Below are 26062 nucleotides of genomic sequence, written 5' to 3'. Positions count from 1 at the left end.
TATCGGTTGTTTGTGTCGTTTGGGCCATAGATAAATTAATATTTACATGTCTATGCTGTTGTTATTTGTGATTCTAGATGCTTTATTCACTGATAGGTGTAGTAGAGAGTCTAACGGACACTTGGTATGAAGTTATGTAGTTCTCGCTCGCGTTACTTTATCCCCTTAGGGGTGGAATTTATCAAAATCCTCTCTTAGGGGATGCCTACGTCATAGTAGCTTTATGCATGCAAAGTCTCAGCCCGATCGGTTTAAAATTGACAAAGTTTCATGCAAACTTTCATCCCTTATTTTATCCCCTTGGGGGTAGAATTAATCAAAATCCTTTCTTAGCAGATGCCTACGTCATAACATCTACCTGCATGCCAAATTTCAGCCCGATCCGTCCAGTGGTTTGGGCTGTGCGTGTGGATTGTGTTCTGAGGAATTGTTCGACATGATGCCTACGGCTACCTCTTGCCATCGCTGCATCGCACCGCTCACCATAGACAGAGAATTCATCCACACGCTGGAACCTAAGTGGTCTCGGACAGTGCGGTTTCAGAGGAGCTTCCTCCCGCGTACACTTACATTGTGGAATGAACTTCCTGCCGAGGTTTTCTATAGAGACTACAGCATGGAGTTTTTCAAGAAGGGTATATTATGGTTTCTTAAGGGTCGGCAACGCGTGACACACCTGGTGTTTCAGGCGTCCATCGGCTACAATGACTGTTTACCGTATCTCGAAATCATTCCGAATTTACGTAGATTAAAGATATCATAAGAGTCTAAGTCCAAGTTAGACCTTAGGCTACAGTATATTATCATAAGTTATAAGAAGAAATGATATTTTATATTGTTATAAATACATTTCAGGACAGACCATTGAACTTGGCACCCATTTAGATCTCATCTCTTTTGTCGTAGAAGTCAACAATCAAGGCATATATCATAATATTAAACTCGGCTATCATTTCACATTTATATTTTTAATGGGATATTTGACATATTATAAGAGTCTGTAATAGACCTACATGAATAAAGATATTTTGAATTTGAAAATTTTTAATGTACTTGTATGTTACCATCTACGTGGTATAAAAAAAACGTTATACACATACAATATATACATATAGGGGGAAGAAAGGGGATGGTTAGTAATGTGGACTGATGACCCCATTGCTAACAATGTACCATGTCAGGTTGACCTCCACGCGGTTCCTCCTTGAAACCATCGTGATAAATTCCTGGTGAATTTGTCACGATGTGCTAACTGACCTGACCTCATGTTCTTATCATCCTCCACTGGTGCCCCGCCAGCGTATACCGTTAGCACAGGCGGGTGCACCATTACATTATCATCCATGAAAACTGCTGTTTTAAATTTTTTGGTGGAAGTTGGACAGTTATAATACTATACGCGTATTACGACCTATAATATTGACGACCTCGGTGGTCTAGTGGTCTAGCACACCGCTTTATGTCCGATGGTAGCGGGTTCGATTCCTCGCACGGCACAAACATTTGTATTCATGAGTATGATTGTTTGTATCGGTCTGGGTATTTTCTATGTATAATATGTATGTATTTACAAAAAAAAATATCTATGTATTTGTATCAGTTGTCTAGGACCCATAACACAAGCTTTAGCTAGCTTAACTTGGGTCTAGATGGCGCTGTGTGAATTGTTCTGAGATTATTATTATTCTTATCTATATGTATATACTACATCTGATATAATATTCAGTCTAGTTTCTTACCAGTTCTTCTCAATTGAATCTGTATTGAACTGGACGGTAGAGAAAAAATATTAATTCAAGTAGCTGTTCCCGCGACTTCGTCCGTGTGGAGTTCAACTTTATTTTTCTAAAATAAAAGCAGTCTAAGTTACTCCTTATTACATCAGCTACCTGCCAATAAAAGTCCCGTCAAAATCGGTTCAGCCATTTCAGAGATTAACCGCAACAAATAGACAGACAAAAATTGCAAAAAAATGTTATTTTGGTGTATGTACCGTATTTATATTCATATGCATGTAGTAAAAAACGTTTATTTCAATATTATCAAACAGAATACAACATTTATTTATGTTTAATAATATAATTTGAAATGAAATGAAATGGACTTTATTTATGGTCATTAAAAAATCGGTATTTAATCATTAAAAAATTAATTTATGGACCCCAGGTCATGCATCTATTGCAATGGAATACAACTCAAACTCATTTTTATGGGGATATATTTTTTTTTTTACATATAAATAAAATTGGAGTGTCTACATGTAATATTGAAATAACCATTTTTACTATGGATATGCTCGCGAAATAACATTTTATACAATTTTTGTCTGTCTTATGTTTTGATTAACAGACGCTCTGAAATGGTCATGCACCTTATTTTGATGGGACTTTTTCTCTCAAGATCTCGTTTGTAATGGGGATATATTTTTTTAATTTGAAAATAAATAAAATTCCACGCGGACGAAGTCTGTTTGTAATATTGAAATAACCATTTTTACATGGATATGATTATACTGAAATAACATTTTGTACAATTTTTGTTTGTCTGTCTGTTTGTTCCAGTACTAGACAACTGATATAAATAAATAAATAACCCTGGACAATTAACACAGCGCCATCTAGTCCCACGGTAAGCAGAGCTTGTGTTATGGGTATTAGACAACTGATATAAATAAATAAATAACCCTGGACAATTAACACAGCGCCATCTATTCCCAGCAGAGCTTGTGTTATGAGTACAACAACTGATATAAATAAATAAATAACCCTGGACAATTAACACAGCGCCATCTAGTCCCACGGTAAGCAGAGCTTGTGTTATGGGTACTAGACAACTGATATAAATACTTAGATTTTTTCGTAAATACATACATTATATACATGGAAAACACCCAGACCGATACAAACAATCATACTCATGTATACAAATGTTTGTGCCGTGCGATCGAACCTGCGACTATCGGACGTAAAGCGGTGAGCACCCGCTACACCAGGGGAATTGCAAGTACGTTGTCGGCCTTTTAAAAAGGAATAAGCTCTTTTCTTGAAGGTTTCAATATCGTATCGGTTCGGAAATACCATTGCTGGAAGGTGATTCCACAATGTGGTTGTGCGATCTTTCTCCTCCACTGTGGAGGACCGCCATTCATCCAGATGATCAGGATGGTGTTTTATATATACATATAACTCTAAGTAAAATCCCATTTCCTTACCCTTTAGGTACGGCAGAGGAAAAATTATAATACAAAACATTTAACGTTCATAAGCGGCTAAAATGTCCTACATGAATAAATTATTTTTGAATTTTAATTTCAACTCTACTTTTTCCTTTCATACCTTCTTTCTTTCCTTAAATCTTTTCATGGGATATGTGTATTATTATTTATATCTATATTGAGAATATATGAATGTACTAGCTTTTGCCCGCGGCTTAGCTCGTGTTAATTTATCCCTTAGGGGTGGAATTTATCAAAATCCACTCTTAGGGGATGCCTACGTCATAGTAGCTTTATGCATGCAAAGTCTCAGCCCGATCGGTTTAAAATTGACAAAGTTTCATACAAACTTTCATCCCCTATTTTATTCCCTTGTGTGTAGAATTAATCAAAATCCATTCTTAGCGGATGCCTACGTCATAACATCTACCTGCATGCCAAATTTCAGCCCGATCCGTCCAGTGGTTTGGGCTGTGCGTTGATACATCACTCACCAGTCAGTCACCTTTGAGTTATATATATTTAGATGTATCAGTACATAGTATACAACAAAGTCGCTGTCTGTCTGTCCCTATGTATGCTTAAATCTTTATAAATAATTAAAAAAATCACTTCAAAATTGAAGTGATTTTTTTAATAAATAGAGTGATTCAAGAGGAAGGTTTATATGTATAGTACATGTACACCCGGGCGAGTAGCCGGAGTTAGTAGCTAGTTTATATATATAGATATATTTTAATCATTATCTGTGTCGATAAACCACCAAATTTCCTCTCATAAGTAAAGGTTGTAGGCCGCAGCTGGCCTTTACAGCTTCACCGGACGATAGGGGGCGAGTGCAGATGACACAAACCAAAGGACAAATGGAGCGGCTGAAGGACAACTCCCGCCTGACGGATACGACGCCAGTCTGAGGGCACCACTAGGTTCAAACCTCGGCTCAGGCCGTCGTAATCCCCGTTTAATTTGGAATAGAGGATCGATCGAAGAAATAGAAATAATCTTTATTCAAATAAACTCAATACATGCACTTTTGAATAGTCATATTATATTTTTATGTTTAGTTTTAATTATTTATGACATCTTTATTCAATTATTATTTGCACATTTTGACCCACTCACCACTTCCTATGCCACAATCTATTGGGTTGACTGGAAGAGATCTCTTTCAGTGATAAGTTCTCGTTTGCTAACATTAGTTGTAATTAATATAGTTATAAACGTATTAAAGGCAATAAAGAATATTTTATTTATTATTTAATTATTGTTTCTACCACTCATTCGGAACGCAGATTCATCAAGAAGAATGAGCAAGAAACTTGTGTGTTGCTCTTTTGAACATATGTTTTTGTATATAAATAATTACATAATAACAAGTAAGAGGCATGCGATAATGAAATGAAAGTGATATTTTATATTAATATATTTTTGTATATAAACAAGGTGCAATAAAGTGGACCTACAAACAAATAAATCACATCCAAAACACATGCACAGATCAATATTGGAAAGGTCAATAAAATCATAGATATGATAACATCTATACATCTATACATATAAATAAAATTGGTGTGTCTGTTTGTAATATTGAAATAACCGTTTTTTACTACATGCATATGAATATAAATGCGGTACATACACCGAAATAAATTTTTTATAATTTTTGTCTGTCTGTCTCTCGGTCTGTTTAAATAATAGGATGACTGCGAACAGAGATGAATGGAAGAGAAAAACATATTACGCCGACCCCAAATAAATGGGATAAGGAAGAAGCAGATGATGATGATCATGATGATGATGTCTGTCGGTCTGTTTGTTGCGGCTAATCTCTGAAATGGCTGGACCGATTTTGACGGGACTTTTTTTGGCAGATAGCTGTATGTAATTAGGAGTAACTTAGGAGACTTTTATTTTAGAAAAATAACGATAAATTCCACTCGAACGAAGTCGCGGGAGTAGCTAGTTACATAATAAAAACAAACCACTCCTCGACAAATGCGAGAGTAAAAAGAGTCGAAAGCGCGAATAAAAATTATTGACATTTAAAAAATCATGCCTAATGTTAAAAAATGTAAAATTTGGATTAAAACATCTTCGTATAAAAATATTGGCAGATTTTACTTTATGCAAAGTGCTATAATAACACTTGAGAACAGCCGAGTTTCTCTGTTGAATCCGCATTTCTAATGTATAAGTAGAAATTTACTACTAAATTACTATTTTGTATTTAATTGAATTAGTGCTAATTGGTAGTTTGTATTCACACATTTAAACTTAAAAATGTAAAGTAACAATAAAATTATTTAAAAGAGCAACACGCAAGTTTCTTGCTCATTCTTCTTGTGATGAGACAGCTTTCCGAATGAGCGGTAGATTTAAAAAAATGTGATGTATATTCAAAAGTGCTTCAATGTAAGTTTATTATAAAAAAAAAAAAATTTTCCTATTCTATTCTATCCTATTTAAAAATATAATAAACCTACTATAGACGCTGAAAAATTACTACAAAATTACTATTTAAAAATCCTAATAAACCTACTATAGAGGTAGAAAAATTACTACATAATTATCTACTATTTAAAATCTAATAAAGCTACTATAGAGGTAGAAAATATACTACAAAATTACTATTTAAAATCTATAGAGGTAGAAAAATTAGAAAGAAAGAAAATTCACTTAGGACATACATTAAAGCTAAGTGGAGCTATTTCAGTGCATTATTGGATGTAAAAAATGTTTATTTTATGTTTATTTTTACTTATGGTAAATTAAGTTTAATTATATGTACATTTTATTTGCTCTTTTTTTTTCGTTTGTTGTTGATATTGTATTTTTTACATTGCACTGAATAAAATATTTTTCTTTCTTTCTTTCAAATTATTACTAAACTTTTATTTAGGAACCTAGGAAACCTACCATAGAGGTAAAAAAATTACTACTAAAAAACCTAATAATCCTACTAAAAATATTAACAGAGGTAGACTGTAAAACTGGTCTGCGAGTGTACCTCAGTCTCACCTATTTCAGCGAAGCAGCTTGCTTTGTAAGCTGTTTCGGTTGTAGTGCAGATTAGGAAGTGTAATTGCAGGATAAGAGGCGTGACATGTTAGTACTCTGGAATGACAACGCGTGAGTGGTATCACGGGCGTCACGTGATAACGTGATGAAATTCAATTTAAAAATGTCATAATTTAGACAATTCACACAACGCCATCTAGTCCCACTGTAAGCAGAGCTTGTTTTTTTTATACCACTTAGGTGGCAAACAAGCATACGGTTCATCTGATGGTAAACGGTTACCGTAGCCTATGGACGCCTGAAACACCAGGGGTATCACGCGTTGCCGACCCTTAAGAAACCTTAATATACCCTTCTTGAAAAACCCCATGCTGTAGTCTCTCGAGAAAACCTCGGCAGGTAGTTCATTCCACAATCTTAGTGTACGCGGGAGGAAGCTCCTCGCTTGTGTTGTGTACTGGACAACTGATATAAATACTTAGTTTTTTTTGTAAATACATACATAGTATAGATAGAGAATACCCAGATCGATACAATCATACTTATGAATACAAATATTTGTGCCGTGCGAGGAATCGAACCCGCGACCATCGGGAGTAAACCGGTGTGCTAAACTGCTAGACCACCGAGATCTTTTAATATACATTAATATATATAAAATCGGTGGTTGTTACAAATGAATATGTAAAATTTATAAATCTATAACTGCCGCACGCGACTTCACACGCGTGAAATTTATAACCTATACTAGCTGTCCCGGCAAACGTTGTTTTGCCATATAAATTAATAACGCTATCAAAAAATACAGGTTGATGATAGAAGGGTGAAAATTTAGGATTGTATGTATTTTTGTATGTGTTCAAAATCTACCCTGTAACATCGTAAGCACAGATTATTATATTAGAGTCTGTTAGTTTTCTGTTCCCGCGCCTTTGCCTCCCCTCCCTTACCTAGTACTGAACCGACTGTACGGCGGCCATGACGCGCGCGCATTGTGTTGTGAATTAAAATAAATTAGAACTGTGAAACCTACTGTGAAACTGGAAAACTAGCGAAGATATCTTCGAGACCCTGAAGCCCAAGAAATCCGCAGAACCATACACGTACATGACTGACGCTTCCATCATTTTTCACTATATATATACAGAGAGTAAATTCCCTAACATTTTGGTAGCAGAGTAGTTTCCCTAACAGTATGTTATATCATAAAAAAATAGAAACTAAAAATTAAGTCTAATAAATAAAAATAAAAATTTAGAGGTGGACTACCCCTAACATTTAGGGGGATGAAAAATAAATGTTGGCTGATTCTCAGACCTACTCAATACGCTCACAAAATTTCATGAGAATCGGTCAAGCCGTTTCGGAGTAGTATGGTAACGAAAACTGTGACTATATTATTATAAACTATATTATTGTAAAGATTCCTTAAAATCCATTCCGTAGTTTTTGAATCACAGATCAACAAACATCCATCCATACATACACACAAACTTCCTACAGACTCTTATGATATGTCAAATCTACCGTCAGTTCGGAATGATTTCAAGATGAGAAGAACTGACAAGAAACTCAATTCGTATTCTTTTCAAATAAATGTTGTATATGTTTACAATAATACAGATTCATTTAAATTCAAATTTCTCATATTACTAAGATTGTATTATATCAATTAAGTTATTATCTAATTAAACATTTATCTTTTCATCTTAAATATATATAACTCAAAGGTGACTGACATAGTGATCTATCAACGCACAGCCCAAACCACTGGACGGATCGGGCTGAAATTTGGCATGCAGGTAGACGTTATGACGTAGGCATCCGCTAAAAAAGGATTTTGATTAATTCTACCCCCAAAGGGATAAAATAGGGGATGAAATTTTGTATGAAACTTTGTCAATTTAAAACCGATCGGGCTGAGACTTTGCATGCATAAAGCTACTATGACGTAGGCATCCCCTAAGAAAGGATTTTGATAAATTCCACGCCTAACGGGACAAATTAACGCGAACGAAGCCGCGGGCAAAAGAAATATATTACGTTTTCTTAATTGCTTTTGAAAATCATTTCAACATACCTGTATCTATTCCACTTTGAATCGCCTCATAATATTTGGGTGTGCATCGTAGTTTTGTAATCTATTACTGCATTCCGATGAAAAGGTGAATGGACGGATGGTAATACAGTTCAAATGCATATATTTTTCTGTAATTAGAAACCATTATTATATACCTACGTGAAGTGAAAACTTTTTATCCTTTTACACGAATATTTTGCGGACGGAGTTGTATGAAATTTCGCACACTTTTACTCTTTTAAATTTTTTTTTAGTAATGTGATTGCGCTTGGTATTACCTCATCTGATGGTAAATGATGGCAAGACCTAGGATGTAGAGCGCTTACCCAGAAGATATCTATTCACTACAAGGAAGAATAATAATAATAATCTCAGGATAATTCACACAACGCCATCTAGACCCAAGTTAAGGTAGCTAAAGCTTGTGTTATGGGTACTTGATAACTGATACAAATATATAGACTTTTTTTTTGTAAATACATATTATACGTAGAAAACACCAAGGTCGATACAAACAATCATACTCATGAATACAAATGTTTGTACCGTGCGACGAATCGAACCCGCGACCATCGGACGTAAAGCGGTGTGCTAGACCGCTAGACCACCGAGGTCGTCAATAAACTAGTTGTTCGTGTATAGATACCATTTACCAGCTTATTGGCCAAAAGGCTGTATGCCATTTCAATAACATGACATAAAAAAATTATTAAATCATGTTTTTTGTTAAATATTAATTATGTTATTTGAAATCGAACCCGCGACCATAGGCGGTAAGGCGGTATGTTAACCCGCTAGACCACCGACGTTGACATATATTTTTTCTATAATAAATAAAATTGTAGTTGTTAGTTTGTAATATTGAAATAATCGTTTTTTACTACATGCATATGAATATAAATACGAACCATACAATATACCAAAATAACATGTATTACTATTTTTGTCTGCATGTCTGTCTGTCTGTTTGTTCCGGCTAATCTCTGAAATGGCTGGACCGATTTTGACGAAACTTTTCTTGGTAGGTAGCTGATGTAATAAGGAGTAACTTAGCGTACTTTTATTTTAGAAAAATAAAGATAAATTCCACGCGGACGAAGGCGCGGGTACAGCTAGTATATAATATGAATATAATATGTATAAATAACATAGACAAGCTATAGATCCAAGCTATATTGTAGAGTTCACATGAGTGATCCTGGCACACAGAAAACCATAGAGCCTCTCTATGGTTTTCTGTGTGTTCATTGTATCGAATAAAATCTCCACTAATCCTTCAATTTGACATCCCAATAAGGCTGCTACGTAAAAATGTTATTTTGGTGTATATTTGGTGTGTATTTGATGACCATCATCATCATCATCATCATCTGCTTCTTCCTTAACCCATTTATTTCGGCGTAATATGTTTTTCTTTTCCATTCATCTCTGTTCGCAGTCATCCCGTTATTTAAACAGACCGAGAGACAGACCGACAAAAATTATAAAAAATGTTATTTCGGTTTATGTACCGTATTTATATTCATATGCATGTGTTAAAAAATGGTTATTTCAATATATATAGATGAAATTATAATATTTTGTTAACATGGGACGCCCGATTCATGTGTTGCCTTCATATCCTGTTACTAGATTTTGCCCGCGGCTCCGCTCGCGTTAATTTATCCCCTTAAGGGTGGAATTTATCAAAATCCTTTCTTAGGGGATGCCTACGTCATAGTAGCTTTATGCATGCAAAATCTCAGCCCGATCGGTTTAAAATTGACAAAGTTTCATACAAACTTTCATCCCCTATTTTATCCCCTTAGGGGTAGAATTAATTAAAATCCTGTCTTAGCGAATGCCTATGTCATAACATCTACCTGCATGCCAAATTTCAGCCCGATCCGTCCAGTGGTTTGGGCTGTGCGTTGATAGATCACTATGTCAGTCACCTTTGAGTTATATATATTTAGTTTTCACTACCTAATCTCACCCTACAACCGAAACAGCTTACAAAGCAAGCTGCTTGGCTAAAATAGGTGAGACTGAAGTACTCACGAAGCCCACTTTCTTCAAAGTCTATGTACAGGACTCCTTACATTTGGGCCGCTGGCTGGTACGACTATTCCTTATTTTTAAATATTTATATTTTATATCGGTTGCTATGGTTTTGTTATTTATTCCTTTTTACTATTCCTTGTATTGCTCTTGCTTTCATATAGTTTGTTACGATATATATTTTTATAATATACTATCCTTTTACATATTGCATCTTTAATTACCACCATCGTTGGCTGCACCCACCCCAGCGCCCTATACACAGTCCCACACAGTCTATTTAAATAAAAATAAAAAATTTCAAAGCGACTCCATGCTTCCTAGCTACCTGTTGCATGCGCCAGTGATCACCCCGCGCCAATACCGCCCTTAATTAAACCAGAGAACATATTGTATAAGCGGAGCGGAGAGCGATTTTGATACTTGATCTAAAATACCAATCCAAACGAAATGTGAAACCAAATGTATCTTTAGTTAATTTAAATGTATGTATTGTGCAATAAAGTGTTACAGACAAACAAACAAACCAATTACTTACCTTATTTTAAGTATTTGCGCCTATTTTCCTTCCCTTACGTCCCCTCCACATCTGTCTCTTTCCTTGACGAGGAATCTGAAAAGGACAGAGATGTATTCGCTCGATTCCGTCTCAATTGAATTGTTTTTTTTAATAAAACTAGTTTATGGGCCATATTTGTTTTACAAATAACTAGCTACTCACCCCGGCTTCGTACGGGTGTAAACGTATTATATATATAAACCTTCCTCTTGAATCACTCTATCTATTAAAAACGCTTCAAAATCCGTTGCGTAGTTTTAAAGATTTAAGCATATATGTATAGGGATGGACAGACAGCGACAGCGACTTTATTTTATACTGTAATGATATAAAATTGTCTGAAGCAAAGAAATAAATAGAAAACAGAATATTTATCAGATTCGGTCTCGAATGACAAAGCTGTTATACTTGTACTCTCGTAACTAGGCAACAGTGTTGCCACGCGATTTCAGTAAATTTGCAAAATATCTTTATTCATGTAAGTCTATTAAATACTTGTAATACATACGATCATCATCATCATTGCCTTGCCTTTATCCCATTATTTGGGGTCGGCGCAGTATGTCATTCTCTTCCACTGCTCTCTATCGGTCGTCATATCTAAACATACTCTTCTTTTATTCATGTCATCTTTCACACAATCCATCCATCTTTTCTTAGGGCGTCCCCTCCCTTTACATCCATCCACATTCATATTATACACTTTCCATAAGACATGATCCTAGTTCCTCCGCATAACATGCCCATACCAGCTCAATCTGTTACCTCGCAACTTTTCTATAACCGGCGCAACTTTCAAACTTCCTCGTATATACTCATTCCTTATTCTGTCATTCCTGGTAACCCCACACATCCATCTTAACATTCGCATTTCTGCCACATGCACACGCCTTTCGTCCATCCCCTTTACGGCCCAACATTCAGATCCATACAAAATGACAGGTCTTATGATAGATTTATATACTTTACCCTTTAGTTTCAAGGGCATTCGGGGGTCGCATATCGTTCCCGAGACCTGTCGCCATTTCATCCATCCCGCACTAATTCTGTGCCTTACATACGATATTACATTTATTTGGATTCTTACAAATCTCACACAGTTCAACATAATATAGATAATGTATTTACATAACTTTATTGTACAACTAACAACCTAAAATTAAATCCTTAAAAAATAAAATATATTATTAAAAGGTGTCCCTTTAGGCAAGGTTCTGAAGATACTGGCAGCGTTCCCTCTTTGAATGGCTAGACGAATTCTTTTTTTTTATTAATATTTTACGGCTCTGGATACAAGTCCTTTTTAGCCCAACATAAAGTATCAAAACTTAAAAACAATTACAATTTTTTCACAGTTGTGCGAGGTAGCTGCCAGCTCTTCGGTCTTCTGTGATGTCGACTAACCTTTTCGTTAGTTCCTTGAAAACTATGTAACTTTAATATTTCATAATATCAATTACGAAGCCATATTATTGTTGAAAACAATATTTTTTATTCTAAAATTATGTTTTTTGTAATATTCTATTATGATATGTCAAATCTACCGCCTGTTTAGCTATTTTAGCCGAGGGCGGTGCAGCTAAGGCAATTTATTCATTGGTGAGGTAATGGAGTGATTGGTTTTAGGGTGCAATGGGACTGACATGTACTTAGATGGTACAAAAGTCCCTAATTTAAAAAGAAATAAAAAAAAAAAGAATCTACCGTCAGTTCGGAGTGATTTCGAGATGACAAGAACTGACAAGCAACTCAGCTCGTATTCTTTTCAAATAAATGTTGTACATGTTTACAATAATACAGATTCATTTTTAAATTCAAATTCAAAATCTCTTTATTCATGTAGGTCTATAGCAGACTCTTATGATATGTCAAATCTACCGTCAGTTCGGAATGATTTCGAGATGAACTGACAAGAAACTCAGCTCGTATTCTTTTCAAATAAATGTTGTACATGTTTACAATAATATAGATTCATTTTTAAATTCAAATTCAAAATCTCTTTATTCATGTAGGTCTATTGCAGACTCTTATGATATGTCAAATCTACCGTCAGTTCGCGAGATGAACTGACAAGAAACTCAGCTCGTTTTCTTTTCAAATAAATGTTGTACATGTTTACAATAATATAGATTCATTTTTAAATTCAAATTCAAAATCTCTTTATTCATGTAGGTCTATTGCAGACTCTTATGATATGTCAAATCTACCGTCAGTTCGGAATGATTTCGAGATGAGAAGAACTGACAAGAAACTCAGCTCGTATTCTTTACAAATGAGCATGTATATAGCATTGTGTCTCCCAAACCACGACGTTGGCAAAATCACCGACCTCATTTGGTGGAAGCCATTTAAATTAAATGAAGAAGAAATTGTATAGATTGGAAAACAGATTTTTAAATTCAATTGGAGATAATATAGTGACCATCAGCGTATGATATTACATTTTGTGCTCATACCAAATCGCTAGTCTTCACGCTCCGCTCATGAGCGTGACCACACCTGTACCCAACCATGCGTGTCACAGGATTACGCCCTTGCCAGTTCAGTAGAACGCCGTGTTTAAACTGGGACATACAAACAAACAAGGTTTTATGTGAACTTTACAGTGACATATCATGTAAGTTTATTATTATTATGCAATATTAGAAATTTGTAACTTACTAGCTGTACCCGCGACTTTGTCCGCGTGGAATTTAGCTGTATTTTTCTAAAATAAAAGTAGCCGAAGTTACTCCTTATTACATCAGCTACCTGCCAATAAAAGTTCCGTCAAAATCGGTCCAGCCATTTCAGAGATTAGCCGGAACAAACAGACTGACAGACAGCCAAAAATTGTACAAAATGTTATTTTGGTGTATTTATATTGATATGCATGTAGTAAAAAACTGTTATTAAAATATTACAAACATACATTCCAATTTTATTTACATGTATAGATTAATATTATAAACGCGGAAGTTTGTAAGTACAGACGTATGTTTGTTACTCTTTCACGCAAAAACTACGGAACGCATTTTTACTTTTACAGTAATATAGCTTTTTTTTATATTACCATAGTAGCAAACAAGCATACGGCCCATCTGATGGTAAACGGTTACCGTAGACTATAGACGCCTGAAACACCAGGGGTCTCACGCGTTGCCGACCCTTAAGAAACCTTAATATACCCTTCTTGAAAAACCCCATGCTGTAGTCTCGTGAGAAAACCTCGGCAGGAAGTTCATTCCACAATGTAAGTGTACGCGGGAGGAAGCTCCTCTGAAACCGCACTGTCCGAGACCACTTAGGTTCCAGCGTGTGGATGAATTCCCTGTCGATGGCGAGCGATAGTAAAAGGTAGCCGTGGGAATTATGTCGAATATTCGGTAGAAAACACAAAGCGAAGCAGTTCCTCAGAACACAGTCCGTTGTATATTCGGTAGAACACACAAAGCGAAGCAGTTCCTCAGAACACAGTCCGTTGTATATTCAGTAGAACACACAAAGCGAAGCGAAGTCTCGGCTCAAACTACATAAGTGGTTCGATACGGCTAGCCTATCAGTTTCACGGGTGAAATCGCGGACACAGCTAGTAAATTAATAAAATTAAAGTGTCTGTTTGTATATCTAATTAATTGGTTTTCACTAAATGCATATAATCATAATCATAATAATCTCAGGACAATTCACACAGCGCCATCTAGTCCCAAGTTAAGCTATCTAAAGCTTGTGTTACGGGTACTAGATAACTGATACAAGTACATAGATTTTTTTTTTTTTCGTAAATACATATAATATACATAGAAAATACCCAGACCGATACAAACAATCATACTCATGAATACAAATGTATGTGCCGTGCGAGGAATCGAACCCGCGACCATCGGACGTAAAGCGGTGTGCTAGACCGCTAGACCACCGAGGTCGTCATATGAAAGTATATATGTTATTTACATCAAAAATATATTAAATTTCAAATTTACTGGCCGTTCAAGTATTACGTAAGCACTATTTGGAGTCTAAATGATGATCAGGTCATCGGTATTCATTTAATTTTTTACACGAATAGCAACTCTCACATTGTCTTTTCTAAAAAAACAATACATTAATTGAAAAATGTTTTTAGTAATCTGCACCGATTTCCGGTATCTAGGTTCTCTCCTCCAAAGCAATAGTGAATTAGACAGGACCATAAAGCACAGAATTAACGCAGGATGGATGAAGTGGCGGCAGGTCACGGCAACGACGTGTGACTCGCGTGTTCATCTTAAGCTTAAGGGGAAAATTTACAAGACCATGATACGGACTGGTGTCTTGTATGGATCAGAGTGCTGGCCCGTAAAGGAGACGGATGAAAGACTGCATGCAACTGAAATGAGAATGTTGATGTGGATGTGTGGTGTGACAAGAATGGATAAGATAAAGAATGAATACATTAGAGGAAGTATGAAAGTGGCACCGGTGTCGGAGAGGTTGAAGAGTAATCGTCTATCATGGTATGGACATGTAATGCGTAGGAACGAGGATAATATTTTAAGAAAGGTGTTACATATGAATGTGGATGGTTATAAGGGAGGAGGAAGGCCGAAAAAGAGATGGATGGACTGTGTGAAAGATGATATGGTAAGAAAGGGAGTAAATAACGCGATGACTGCGAACAGGGATGAATGGAAGCGAAAAACATATTACGACGACCACAAATAAATGGGATAAGGAAGAAGCAGATGTTGATGGGGGGAGGGGGTAAGAGCTTTGCTTACTTTTGCTGACAAGGGGATGGGGGGGGGGGGTAAATAACTGTAAAAAATCTGCTTACGTATTACTTGACCGGCCCCAGTACTATACCATAATAAAAAACTGCGTGGATTTTTTCTTCATGGCCCACAAGTTGACTGCCAACTGATGGTAAGTGGTAACCGTCGCATACATGAACAGCACTATGGACATCACGTTATCACGTGACGCCCGTGATATCACTCACGCGTTGTCACTCCAGAGTACTAACATGTCACGCCTCTTATCCTGTAATTTCGCTTCCTAATCTGCACTACAACCGAAACAGCTTACAAAGCAAGCTGCTTGGCTGAAATAGGTGAGACTGAGGTACGAGTTTGTACAAAGTCTGTTTCTCTATGATAATGTAATGGTGCACCCGCCTCCGCTAACAGTATACGCTGGCGGGGCACCAGTGGAGGATGATAAGATGAGCATGAGGTCAGGTCAGTTAGCACATCGTGACAAATTCACTAAGAATTTGTCATGATGGTTTCAAGGGGGAACCGCGTGGAGGTCAACCTGATATGGTACATTGCTAGCAATAAGATCATCAGTCCACATTACTAACAATCACCTTTCCCCCATATGAATTATGTAACAAGAATTAAATCTGTGGTCATACAGCCTCTAATGGTGGTCTAATGGTTTAGCATATCGCTTTACTATCCGATGGTCGCGGGTTCGATTCCTCGCATGATACAAACATTTGGATTCACAAGTATGATTGTTTGTATCGGTCTGGGTATTTCCTATGTACAATATGTAGGTACGTATTTACAAAACAAAAAATCTAAATATTTACATCAGTTGTCTTGTACTCATAAAACAAGATCTGCTTAGCTTTGGACTAGATGGTGTTGTTGTGAATTGTTCTAAGATATTATTATTATTATTATTAATCAAAATAGCTAACATAAATATTAAGTTATTTTGTAAATATATATTTAGTGAGTGCATGTTATTTTTTTTTAAGTATACATTGGAATATCTATGGTTATGTATTACAAAAACTCAAGCACTATCGTTGTCCGCTAACTACCACTTCTCTCACAGCGCTTAGTTGGCTGGAAGAGATCTCTTGCAGAGATAAGCCCGTCCTTACTCACATTTTAGTATAACTGTCTTTGTCTATTAATGTAATAAGTGCAATAAAGTATATATATTCGGTTAACGGCCTTGGTGGTCTAACGGTTTAGCATGTACTAGACATCTGATCATCTATAACACAAGCTGTGAGTTAGCTTAGGACTAGATGGCGCTGTGTGAAATATCGCGAGATATTATATTATATTATTATAAATAAAAAATTAAAAAATTCTTCGTTGTATTGGTTTACAAACATAAAAACGCCTGTTAAAGTTTAATAGCAAAACTATAAACCCTCTGTATTGCTATACGCTATTCATAATTGCTGCATATCAAGTTATTGAAATTTTTACAGAATTGTTTCTTTTTATTAAGAGTTTTGAGATCTTGCTCGCTGTTAAAGAAACTAGTACTGCGACCTGCATAGATCTATTGTGCTCGCCCTGTTCAAAGTTCGCTACCGAGACCCGTCAGGGACAAGAATTGAAGGATATTCTTAGGAGCGATTGTTTTTATCTCCTCAGGATAGTTGTTACTTTACAAAGGAGATATTTCGTTTATACATTAGTGACACATCCTATATGTGTCAACAATCTGCAAATTGTTGCTAAGCTGAGGCCTAACATTCCCATGTGTTTGTGTTCTTTGCATGAGTGAGCTACAACCACATAGGATGTGTCAACAATGTGGAAATTGTTGTTAAGCTGAGGCCTAATATTTCCATGTGTTTGTGTTCTTTGCAATATCCATTGTGGGCTCATAGTTTTTACTTAATAGCAATAGTCTAATGGAGTATTGATTCGAGTAGCCCGTTATTAGGGCAAACTATCCACCTAGATGGGTCCAATTTCGAGACAGAGGTTAGTAGTCGAATCGAACTCGGATACTCGGCAGCGTTCGGGAAGCTCCGATATATCTTTTCGTCCAAATTTCCGCAGCGTCTCAAGACGAAGGTTTACGACCAATGTGTGTTGCCAGTGATGACTTACGGCACTGAGACTAGTCGGGTCTAACTATGGGCCTCATGATTGTTTATCTTTAGGTAACGAGGCACGCCAGACCTCGTTAGGTTCAGAGCCCTGTTATGTTTTTGGCCGTAACTTTGGGCAGTTGGTCAGCATAACATCTGATAAAATATTGTCAAATAGGTAGAGTTATCAATTTTATTTAAAGGGCCTTAATACAGTTAGTTAAAAATATATTTTTAACTGACTGTACCCGCGACTTCGTCCGCGGGGAATTTAACTTTATTTTTCTAAAATAAAGATAGCCTAAGTTATTTATTACATCAGCTACCTGCCAAAACAAGTCCCGTCAAAATCGGTCCAGCCATTTCAGAGATTAACCGGAACAAACAGACAAACAGACAAAAATTGTAAAAATTATTATTATACGCCAAGTACCAAGTATGTACCGTATTTATATTCATATGCATGTAATAAAAAACTGTTATTTTAATATTTCAAACATACACTCCAATCTTATTTATATGTATAGATATATATGTGTAGATGTACAGAAACATACGTAATATCTAGTAAAGTACGTAATAACAAACAAGATGACGCCTAGTTTGTTACAGGTCACCAGGCTCGGCTAGTAAAGCTTATACTTAGATCTACTCTCACCGATATCTCCAGACTGAAGACATTAATTTTATATTTAATACCCGTACCGTACTGTACCCGCGACTTCGTCCGCGTGGAACTTCATTTTTCTAAAATAAAAATCGCCTAAGTTCATTACATTACCTAAGTACATTTTATCAGCTACCTGCCAAGAAAGTCCCGGGAAAATCGGTCCAACCATTTCAGAGATTAGTCGGAACAAACCCTGTAATAGGCATGCTCTCAGTTAGTTAAACTTGTTGTAAGATTTAAGAAATATGAAAACCAGTTTGTAATTTCCTGGAAATTAATATACGAGGAAAGTGTACAATAAAAAAAAACAGACGCACTCCATAGTACTTTGCTTTCAGTTATTTTTTCAGTGATTAATAAATATCAGTATATAAAACTTACATCTCTAAAATTTGTAAGCACTGACAATTACGAGATATTACGAAAAACACAACGAACTTTCTATTTTTTTTCTATAAAAGTATCAGTGTTGCCAATTTTCGAACCAAAAAAATACCACGATTAAGTATAAATATCAAATATTAATCTTTTCTGCAGAACAATGCAAAGAACAGACCGTTGGCCCGAGGAATTCGACCCAGAAGCATCCAGAAGCAGGCCCGGCTCCAGAAGGAACTCCACGTCTCAATCGAGAAGGAACAGCGTGAAGAAAGAGAAGGAAGTTAAGAAGAAATCACCAAACGCAACGCCGACCAGCAATGCTACGCCAAAGAAAGTGACCAAACCTCAAAACCTGGATTTTGTTGTTACTGGCAAGCAATGCACCAAAAGGTAGTTAAAAATATATTTTTTCTTTTTTTTAATAAATTTAAATAAAAATTATATATAGCTATCAGTCGTACCAACAGCTAAAAGGACTGATGGAAGATCGTGGAAGGTGGCGGGAGCTCCACCGACAAGAGCACAGCTCTTAAATTATAAATGAATGAATGAATCAGTTTTCTAGTACTCATTACACGAGCTCTGCTTAACTTGGGACTAGATGGCGCTGTGTGAATTGTCTAGGATTATTATTATAACATTATAATTAGGAATTAAGTCGCGGTGTAGTCGCCAAACAGTCAACTAGGCTTCCAAGCTATATCCGAACCCTATACAACGCCTGATGAATCGTTCAGAGGCGAAACACGACGCAATATGGGTGTAGACTTAATAACGGTCGGAATTTGATCGCCACTAGAGAAGGTCGTAGCGCTGGTCAGGTTTCCGCACTGAATATCTGTGGTCTCACACATGATAATTGTAGCGGAAATGAACTTCTTTTGTTTCTTCTTTTGCCTGGCCTTGGTCCCATTTATTTGGGGTCGGCCCGTCTGGTCAGTCTTCGCCAGGACGTTCTGTCCTGGGTCGTCTGGCATGTTATTTTGGCGATTTTTATATCCCTCTCAATAACAGACATCCATGTGAGACGGGGTCTGCCGCGTCTTCTGAGCTGGGTACTTATGTCAAGCACTGTTCTTGTCATGTGATCTGATGGTCGCATGACATGAGCGTACCACCTTTGGCGGCTCTATAAAATCTTCTCCCGTATGGCAGTCACCTTAAAACGTGGATGTTTTTGATGTGGTCCAGCATCGTTACGCCAACCATCTTAGGATTCTCATTTCTGCGACATTGAGTTTCTGCTCTTAGTGCTTTTTCAGCGCCCAGCATTCGGAACCGTACGTCATGACCGAACGCACTACCGCTTTATATACCCTGCCCTTGGTGTGAATGGGCATTCTTCTATCACAGAGTACCCCAGAGAACTCCATCCACTTGATGCACCCGGTGTTTATGCGGTGGGATATATCTGCATCTATTGTCCCATCACTATATACAATGGAACAGAGATATTGGAAGCGGTCGATTTTCTTTATTGGAGCTGTAGATAAATGGTGACATCCAACCCTCCACCAACCCATGGTCATTCCAACCTCTCGATTATACTGGCAGAATCTGCGGGGAATGCAGCGCGCATTCGGTTGGATGTCACCATTTATCTACAGGATGCTCCAATAAAGAAAACCGACCGCTATATATATATATATGCCATGGTAAAGCACGCATTCTCTTGACTGGGGGTCAAGAGAATGCGTGCTTTTCAGCGCGCATTCCCCGCAGATTCGGCAAATTGTTTTTACTCCTGACCCCTCTGTCGCTTTCTCCCCCTTCTGGGGCAGCGGACGAAATGGTGACATCCAGTATGATCTAACATGCTAAAACCTAAATGCTTAATCTTCCAGCAGATCAGATCGCGCCAACTCTCTGCCTGGGTACAACAGACGACCCTCCGCGGAATCCATCAGGACTAAGAGGTCATTCGAGTCCCCAAAACGCGTGGTGGACTCCCAGTCCTCCAAGAGCAGAGAGACCTCCTTGGAAGACGACGTTTCTTTGGATTTGTCTCAAGTGAGTTTTATAATTATTTCTAAATAACCTGTGGTTATCACCTCATCATTGTAGCGTTTCATATGATGTGATGAAGTGTCGCTACAGAATATATTGTTTATTGTAGTACTAGCTACTCGCCCGGCTTCGCACGGGTGTACATGTATTATACATATAAACCTTTCTCTTGAATCACTCTATTTAAAAAAAACCGCTTCAACATCCGTTGCGTAGTTTTAAACATTTAAGCATACATAGGGACGGACAGACAGCGACAGCGACTTTGGACTTTGTTTTATACTAAATTACCCGCATAGCTTTAACAGTCGACTGTTCCATGACGAATTTTTAAGGACATATAATAACAGCCGACTTTTATATAACGAGCAGAAAAAAATAGAATAGCAAATCATTTATTCATATAAACTTAATTTAAGCACTTTTGAATAGTCATAGATTTTTTTAATCTACCGCTTATTAGGAAAGCTGTCTCATCACAAGAAGAACGAGCGAGAAACTTGTGTGTTGCTCTTTTAAATAATCCTTGTAAGTTTACATTTACAAGTCGAAATGTGTGAATACAAACTACCAACCAGCACTAATTTATTAGAGTCAAAATATTAAATACACTAAGATTATAGCAGACCAGTCCCTACAATTATTGTTTTTGACAGCCTCGGTGGTCTAGTGGTTTGGCACACCGCCTTACTTCCGATGGTCGTGGGTTCGATTCCTCGCGCGGTACAAACATTTGTATACATGAGTATGATTGTTTGTACCGGTCTAGGTGTTTTCTAGGTATAATATGTATGTATTTCCAAAAAAATCTATGTATTTGTATCAGTTATCTAGTACCCATAACACAAGCTTTAGCTAGCTTAACTTGGGTCTAGATAGCGCTGTGTGAATTGTCCTGAGATTATTATTATTATTACTCTTTCAAAGACTAAGTCTGACGCGGTATAGGCACTTAATGAGTACGAATGAAGATCATATCTTAAGGAAGGTGTTACATATTAATGTGGATGGTTATAAGGGAAGAGGAAGGAAGAAGAGATGGATGGACTGTGTGAAAGATGATATGGTAGAAAGGAAGTAAACAACGAGATGACTGCGAACAGGGATGAATGGAGGAGAAAAACTTACGACGACCACAAATAAATGGGATAAGGAAGAAGCAGATGATGAAAGCCTAAAACTACTCTTACTATAATATCAACGAAAAAAAAAATAATAATACAAACGAAAAGATCAGGTTTCAGATTTCGAAGATACCAACTCTAAATATGGTATAACTCAGAAGATCACGGCGCTGGCCACCTCCACGCCCAAAGCGAAGCCCAGGAGTGGTTCCCTGCAGAACCAGCTGCATTCCCAGCGAGTTGAGTCTAGAAGAGCGCAGAAGGTGGATACGAAGAGCAGAGACAGCATCTGCAGCCGGGAGAGTCTGTACAAGACTTCTTCATCAGCAAGTCCATATAGGTATAGGTGATTATAATTTTTTTAAATACATAAATTCATAATTTAAGAGCCACTATCTTGTCGGTGGAGCTCTGGCCAGTTTCCACGGTCCTCGATCCAATGGGACTAGATGCTGCTGTATCAAAGGCTGAGCAAAGCCTATTACTCACTAAACGATTACTTGAATGACGAGCGTGCATGGCAACAGTTGTTCATGCACAGGATTTTCATTTAATGTTAGACATAGACACCTATATATATACATTGTAAATAAAAATAATATAAAATATTCAATTGAGTTTCTTGCCAGTTCTTCTCAATTGGATCTATACAATGAACTGGACGGTAGGGAAAAAATTAAAATTTTAATGTAAAAATTTGACGTTCATAAGCGGCTAAAATGTACTACATGAATAAATGAAATTTGCATTTTGAATTTAAATCAATCATCATTTTTTTATATAATACTACGTACGTGGCAAATAAGCATACGGCCCATCTGATAGTAAACGGTTACCGTAGCCTATGGACGCCTGAAACACCAGGGGTATCACATGCGCATTGCCGACCCTTAAGAAACCTTAATATACCCTTCTGGAAAAACCCCATGCTGTAGTCTCGTGGGAAAACCTCGGCAGGAAGTTCATTCCACAATGTAAGTGTACGCGGGAGGAAGCTCCTCTGAAACCGCACTGTCCGAGACCACTTAGGTTCCAGCGTGTGGATGAATTCCCTGTCGATGGTGAGCGGTGCGATAGTAAAAGCCGTAGGCATCATGTCGAACAATTCCTCAGAACACAGTCCATTGTATATTCAGTAGAACATACAAAGCGAAGCGAAGTATCTCCTCAAGCTAAGTGATAAATATTAATGTAGCCCAGCATCAGTGGAGGATGATAGGACGAGCATGAGGTCAGGTCAGACAGCACATTGTGGTAAATTCACCAGGGATGTATTGGGTTGGTGTATTTTTAAGGTACGGAGTAAGCACCGAGCTGGACTATTCGTCAGTGTCTCCGGAGTACTCTGGGCAGTCTTCCACGGAGGTGTCCCCGCGGGTGTCCAGGCTCACTGATACTGCTGTCACGCCTCGCAGTCAGGGGATGACCGTCTCCAGGTAATGACCAGGATTACATAACTTCGTTTATATTTCTCCTATGATAGTATAGTGAAAATGACATCTGCAGTTACGCGTCTAGCTATACATATAAATAAAATTGGAGTGTCTGTTTGTGATATTGAAATAACCGTTGTTTGCTACATGCATATGAATATAAATACGGTAGATACACCAAAATAACATTTTTTACAATTTTTGTCTGTCTGTCTGTCTGTCTGTTCCGGCTAATCTCTGAAATGGCTGGACCGATTTTGACGGGACTTATTTGGCAGGTACCTGATGTAATAAGGAGTAACTTAGGCTACTTTTATTTTAGAAAAATAAAGTTAAATTACACGCGTACGAAGTCGCGTGTACAGCTAATTGTTCAATAGAAATAGTAAAAGCAAAAATAATAATGCACAATTTGGCTTATAAATTACTAATTTCCTATATTTATTTAACCTCGTCTTTGCATCTATCAGCTGCTGCGCTGGCAGCTGGCAGGATTGCAGCGAGATGGAGCACACAGCAGTCGAGGGTCGAGCTGACGGGGAATGGAACAACTTCTGGGCGAATTACAACAACTCCATAGCCAAGGTCCCCATGAAGAACTACTACGACCAGTGCCCCACGCCGTATAGGACGGAGAACATCGATTTGGCTGATTTGGGTTGGTATTGCATATCTAAATATATATAACTCAAATGTGACTGACATAGTGATCTATCAACGCACAGCCCAAACCACTGGACGGATCGGGCTGAAATTTGGCGTGCAGGTAGATGTTATGACGTAGGCATCCGCTAACAAAGGATTTTGATTAATTCTACCCCCAAGGGGATAAAATAGGGGATGAAAGTTTGTATGAAACTTTGTCAATTTTAAACCGTTCGGGCCGAGACTTTGCATACATAAAGCTACTATGACGCAGGCATCCCCTAAGAAAGGATTTTGATAATTTCCACCCCTAAGGGGATAAAATAGGGGATGAATGTTTGTATGAAAGTACTGTAAAGCCACAAAAACTATACCTAATAATAATACTTCTTAACGCGGGCAAAACTAGTTATTAATGTTATTTTAAGATGGCGTAAAAAGAAGAAATTAATTAAACTTTTTCCTTAGCGCTGTCTAAATATAATAGTTGTTCTATAAAGACGTAAAAATTCTATTAATATCCAATTTTCCTCTTATACCCTTCAAGTATTATTTGGAAGCCCTCATAAAGTCGTATCCGTCAGGCGGGAGTTGGCCTTCAGCCGCTCCATAAGTCCTTTGGTTTGTGCCATCTGCACTCGCCCCTATCGTCCGGTGAAGCTGTAAAGTCTGCGGACAATATTAGAGTAGTCCGGAAAAAAGATTATTTCAGTGGTGCTCAGTGGTTTAGAGGTATAGAACTCCGCTTTACTTACGATGGTCTGTTCGATTCCTCGCACGGTACAAACATATTCATGATTGTTCGTATAAATCTGGGTGTTTTCTATGTATATTATATCTGGTACCCATAACGCAAACTCTGCTTTTTGAATTAAACCAAACTGAGTTATTGTAATTATTCTAACAAACAAAATTTGTTTTACCCAACAATTTTTAACAAAATATTCAAAATGGATCTATGCAAACTATTCATTGCAAAAAAGCTGTGATTTGAAAAAAAAAATACATAAAAATATTTTGTTTCTAGAACAATGTTTATTTATTACAATTATGAACTTAATGTTTTTAATCAAACTATATAGTGATGTTTAAATTATTAATATAATGGTTTTTTTTTTAGAATTCTCAGGAGATGGCTCCAGGAAACGCTCTCCAGATAACATTGAAGACATAAATTATATAATACGAAACGAAGGTTTGCGTCTAACGCCACGAGAGACGCAAAACATAATAAAATGTGCCCACATACTCGGCAACGTGCTAAGTAAAGCCATCGAGAGACGATGCCGAGAGAAAGACACCAAAATACAAGAAGTCAAATCCGAAATAGACGATCCAGATCGCGAAATTAAAAAGAAAACGATGACACTAGACTTGAAAGAGACGAACGTACCCGTAAACGCCAGTGAGGAAAAGAGAAGCGAGACTGCCACGACTCAAACTGACATTTCGCTGCCAAATACGAAAAGCGCGCCAAGAATATTCGAAAAGATTCTCAGACAGCTGTCAAGGACGTCTCTGGAGGAAACCACAGATAATAAAACCGGTGAAAACAAAACTAGTGAGGAGAAAGTGGTTGTCGATAACAAGGAAGACGTAAAAGAGGTTCAGAAAGAAAATTAATGTCTCTAAATATTTATTTAAGAAATTGTTTATGCATTTTAAGCCACTTTTAAAACAATAAGTGGTGTTTTTAAGATGTTATGTCTTATTTGAAGTAATGAATCGATCTCTATTACTAGTCAATTATCGTTTTAATCCATGTGATATATGACTAGACTTAAATAAACCTTTTTTTATAAGGTCTTACACCTCAAGTACTTATAGCTCAACTTCAATTCTCATTTTTAATATATGCAGTAGAAATTTTACATACAAAATTGTCTACTACGTTAACTTTATTGTCTACTAGCTGTACTCGCGACTTCGTCCGCGTGGAATTTAACAAAAAAGTTAATTAGAGATTTTTTTTTAAATAAAAGTAGCCTAAGTTACTCCTCATTACATTAGCTGCCTGCCAAAAAATGCCCGTCAAAATCGGTCCAGCCATTTCAGAGATTAGCCGGAACAAACAGACAGA

At 37.0% G+C, this 26062-nt stretch overlaps 1 protein-coding gene across 1 annotated transcript; it reads left to right on the top strand.

Moving 5' to 3' along the window:
- The first annotated feature begins 18933 nt into the window (after positions 1 to 18933).
- LOC131845331 (uncharacterized) lies at positions 18934 to 25605 on the top strand. Its single transcript, XM_059194379.1, has 6 exons — positions 18934 to 19163; positions 20618 to 20783; positions 22018 to 22244; positions 23200 to 23340; positions 23808 to 23995; positions 25103 to 25605. The coding sequence occupies exons 1-6, from the start codon at positions 18934 to 18936 to the stop codon at positions 25603 to 25605; spliced, it is 1455 nt and encodes a 484-aa protein (XP_059050362.1).
- Positions 25606 to 26062: the final 457 nt, after the last annotated feature.

This window comes from Achroia grisella, unplaced genomic scaffold, assembly GCF_030625045.1.
Source record: "Achroia grisella isolate CSIRO2021 unplaced genomic scaffold, CSIRO_AGI_Agris_v1 utg461, whole genome shotgun sequence".
In the NCBI taxonomy this organism is placed as follows: domain Eukaryota; kingdom Metazoa; phylum Arthropoda; class Insecta; order Lepidoptera; family Pyralidae; genus Achroia; species Achroia grisella.
The sequence above is the reverse complement of the archived record's forward strand: the minus strand, read 5'-3'. Positions and strand labels throughout refer to the sequence as shown.

What these genes read in the sequence shown, in the direction of transcription:
- LOC131845331 (XM_059194379.1), top strand. Translation starts at nt 18,934, where the DNA reads ATGCAAAGAACAGACCGTTGGCCCGAGGAATTCGACCCAGAAGCATCC. An exon ending in TTTCTTTGGATTTGTCTCAA is followed by an intron (nt 20,784 to 22,017) that starts GTGAGTTTTATA and finishes CGAAAAGATCAG; the next exon opens with GTTTCAGATTTCGAAGATAC. An exon ending in TCATCAGCAAGTCCATATAG is followed by an intron (nt 22,245 to 23,199) that starts GTATAGGTGATT and finishes TGTATTTTTAAG; the next exon opens with GTACGGAGTAAGCACCGAGC.